General features: G+C 33.1%; 1 protein-coding gene across 1 annotated transcript in view; it reads left to right on the top strand.

The window, feature by feature from the left end:
- The first annotated feature begins 2,755 nt into the window (after window positions 1-2,755).
- The window catches only part of LOC138874088 (F-box protein At1g49360-like), a 1,935-nt gene continuing 1,116 nt past the window's right edge, over window positions 2,756-3,574 (top strand). Inside the window, exon 1 of the mRNA XM_070152592.1 lies at window positions 2,756-3,553. Coding sequence (XP_070008693.1) covers window positions 2,756-3,553 — 798 coding nt within the window. The remainder of the gene's footprint in view (window positions 3,554-3,574) is intronic.

Below are 3,574 nucleotides of genomic sequence, written 5' to 3'. Positions count from 1 at the left end.
ATTTGGCGATAAGGATTTGGGATTAGAACTTAAACTTTAGAGAGAATTATTTCAAGCTGAAACGGGGGTTTGGAGGCGTATTGTGAAGTGAAGTTTTTGTTTTTCCTTTTAAATCTACAACATACATTCAACTAATTATTTATGCAACTTTGGAGTTTTACTTGTAAATTTCCATAAAATACATTCTTTGAATTTTAGTAATTGTAAACTTGTTTAAACAATTCTAGATACTTTTACAATATTATGTCAGGATATTTTAAAATATAATATGTTTTTTTTGTAAAAGGAATTCTTTAGTTCTTCCTCTAAGAAGAAAAGTAGGAAAGATGTTTACAAGCTGATTTACAGTAACTAAGAATACAAAAATAACGAACAAAACCACAAAGAATATTTCAACAGTTGGAATAGGACGCAAAATATGTTATTATAAGAAAACTATATATCCTCAACAATAAAGACAAGAACCTTAAAATCAAACAAATTATTTGGATGAAGCAATATTTAACCAGTAAAACCACGAGTTTTTCTTGCTAACATTTGGACAAGGGAGGGATACCGATATACTTTGTGTTTCAAGATTGAAAACGTAAAGACAACGACCTTCATGCTCCGTGAAGTAGATGGAATTTCTGTTAAGATTAGTGCCTCTTGTGGAGCAAGTCCTCCCCCAGTTATTACATAGAAAAATTGCAGTTTCGCCAATATTTTTCATCTTTACCCACGCTTTTTGAACAAAATCAAACCGAAATATAAGAAATCCGTATACCTCCTCCCGCATGAACCTACCACAATATAACTGGCGAACATATAGCAACATATCATCAACGTCACATGAGGATTGAATGAGGTATCCGCGAGAGCATAGCATGTCTAAGAATTGGCTATAATCATAAACAGGCTGGTTAACTATTGGTGTAACTGTTACCATTCCCGAGTCTATATCTAGATCCAAAAGCACTAGAATTGATCTTTGGCATGTTAATCCGTAGATTTTTTTCTTGAAACTTGTCCAGAGATATAAATTGTTATCTCCAGCAATTGGTTCCAAATCTTGTCTATGAAATTCTTGATTATAACCCGGTTTGCAGAAGTATAGTGTGGGCTGCTTCACATTCATGTCATCAGGTATCTCAACATCTGTGTCAGTGTCATCAATTAGAAAAACAACGCGACATTCAGGATCATAGGGTGGTGCGGATAAGAGACATTCCAGATCGTCGTATTTAGGGACGGGTGGGAGCTGAATTTTGTCTTCTGAAGTAGGATTCCAAAGGCAACAATCACGAGATTCAAAATCTAGTAACACCAGCCACTCATCCGCATAAGCACAAATTCTTTTATTTTGAAGCTCAGGTATAGTGTACACATAATACCGATCCTCTGATATGCTAAAAAATGTTTGCTTTTGCATGTTATTTCCATGACAAATAACAAGCCAAGGGTGTGGTTGTGCAAAATCAGGAGGTAGACTATATTTTGACTCTCCGTTTTTGTATTCTTCCAACCTCATCTTTCTTTTTTTTCTTTCTATGCAAAAGAAAGATAATAATACTGAATGTTCTAAGCCAATCACAAAATATTAGCAAGGAACTTAATTGTTACAAACTTTAACAAACTCAACTGGCTTTATTGTACATGCTAATAGTCACTTAGGTGGAATATTTCTCTATTTCAAGAAGAGGAAAAAAAAAGGACGAAAGGGTAAACACAGATTTAATTTCTAGAACCGATTTCTTTCAAAATAAAAGATACAAGTGGTTTTAGTTTATTGAAATCAAAACTTTAGATGAATTTTGCTTAAAGAGTTTCTAGGAAGTTAAAGAAAACTATCAAACAACTTGGTTGGATTGTTATTACATGTCGTTTCATAATGTATCATATTATACTATTGTATTGTATTGTATTGTTTAATAAATATAATGTTTGGATATATTGTATCGTTTGTTGTCGTTTTATAATGTTACGTATAACAATAAATTTGTAATATTATTAAGAAAAAACATGATACGGACTAGAATTACTATATAAAAAAGTATGGTAAAGGATAAAATATGATTATTTAAATAAGAAAATATAATGTGAGAGAAAAAAGCAAGGTAACAATGCCCCTACACTAAATCTGTCATTCTATAAAGTGGTACTTTCGTCGTTACATAACGATGGATTCAACGATACGATACAATAATATTTAAGTACAAATCAAAACAAACATTCTATTTAAAATAACAATATGATACAACACAATAAATAACAACTATCAAAACAAGTTGTAAAGCAAAATACTTAATTCAGCATCTTGAGAATAAATTGAAATAGCAACAAAAAGGAAGGTAAAAAGAAGCCAAGGAAAGCACTAAAAAACTTACATTGCAACGTCGTTATGTTTTTTGGGGCAACCTCGTTCTAAACACTAATAAGAATAAGGTGTGTGTTTCATGAGCTTAAATAGAATAAGTAATGGATTCCAAATACAATAAGGAAAAGGAATTAGAAGTTACTACTTGGACGTACGGAAAGGGTAAATTTTTTTTCCTTTCTAATAACTAATTAGGATTTCCTCTGATCTCATAAATAATAAAACCAGTTATACGTTTGACAGGGTTTGTACCAAAACTTTTAAAGAAGTAAAATACTCATTGCTTTTCTATTTAAATAAGAAAAGGATTCCTTAATAAGGTAAGGAGTCCTTTGCCAATTAGTTCTTTGTCAAATTTAAGCTTTGAAGTCCAATTCGTAATTTTTTTCACACCATTCAATGGAGGGTGCAGATTATGATGAATTGTGGTCTGATTATGTTCCAACAGACATACTCAGATTAATATCATCACGTCTCATTGCTGGTGATTATTTTGCTTTTCTTGCTGTTTGTAAAAGATGGCGATTCGAATCCCTATCGTCTCCACTCCCACCTCCGATACATGATTCCCCATCGTCGCCTTGTTTGATGACCTTAAATAAAGAAACTGGCATTATAGAGTCCTTTCATCCGGTGTACAATGTCATAACTCACAAGATGGATATCCCAAAATTAAAGGGTGCCCAAATTCGTAGTGCAAACGCTAATTGGTTGCTCGTGAGTCATGGCAATCGTGGCATGTTCTTTTTCAATCCCATTAGTAATAACATAATTGAACTCCCTGATCTACTAGAGGATGTGGAGAATCATTTCCCGTCTTGGACATTTTCGTGTTCCCCGGACTCCTCATCATCGGATTGTTTTGTCATTGGTTTTGAAAATTTTGGCTCTCCGCCAGCGATATACATCATCAAAGTTGGAGAGAGTAGTTGGACGTATCATGACTTTTATAATGAAGATGGAAATAAGCAAGGATCATTCATGTTATCTGGGTGCCATAATCCGGTGTTTTTCAAAAATAATATTGTTTGGATATTTGGTGATAAAGGAAATTTGGGAATACTAAATATCAAGGAAAACTCAGCTGTAGAGACACCTATCTGGGAATTTTATGGGAAATATTTGCCACGTCGAAAAAGAAGCTCAATTCGACAGTCTTACTTGGTAGAAGATGCAGATAATGGAGGAATATTAGTTGTAATGCTAACTTACGAAGAA

The sequence above is a fragment of the Nicotiana sylvestris genome, chromosome 7 (assembly GCF_000393655.2).
Source record: "Nicotiana sylvestris chromosome 7, ASM39365v2, whole genome shotgun sequence".
Lineage (NCBI taxonomy): Eukaryota > Viridiplantae > Streptophyta > Magnoliopsida > Solanales > Solanaceae > Nicotiana > Nicotiana sylvestris.
Note: the sequence above shows the minus strand (reverse complement) of the source record. Positions and strands in the feature narration are given on the sequence as shown.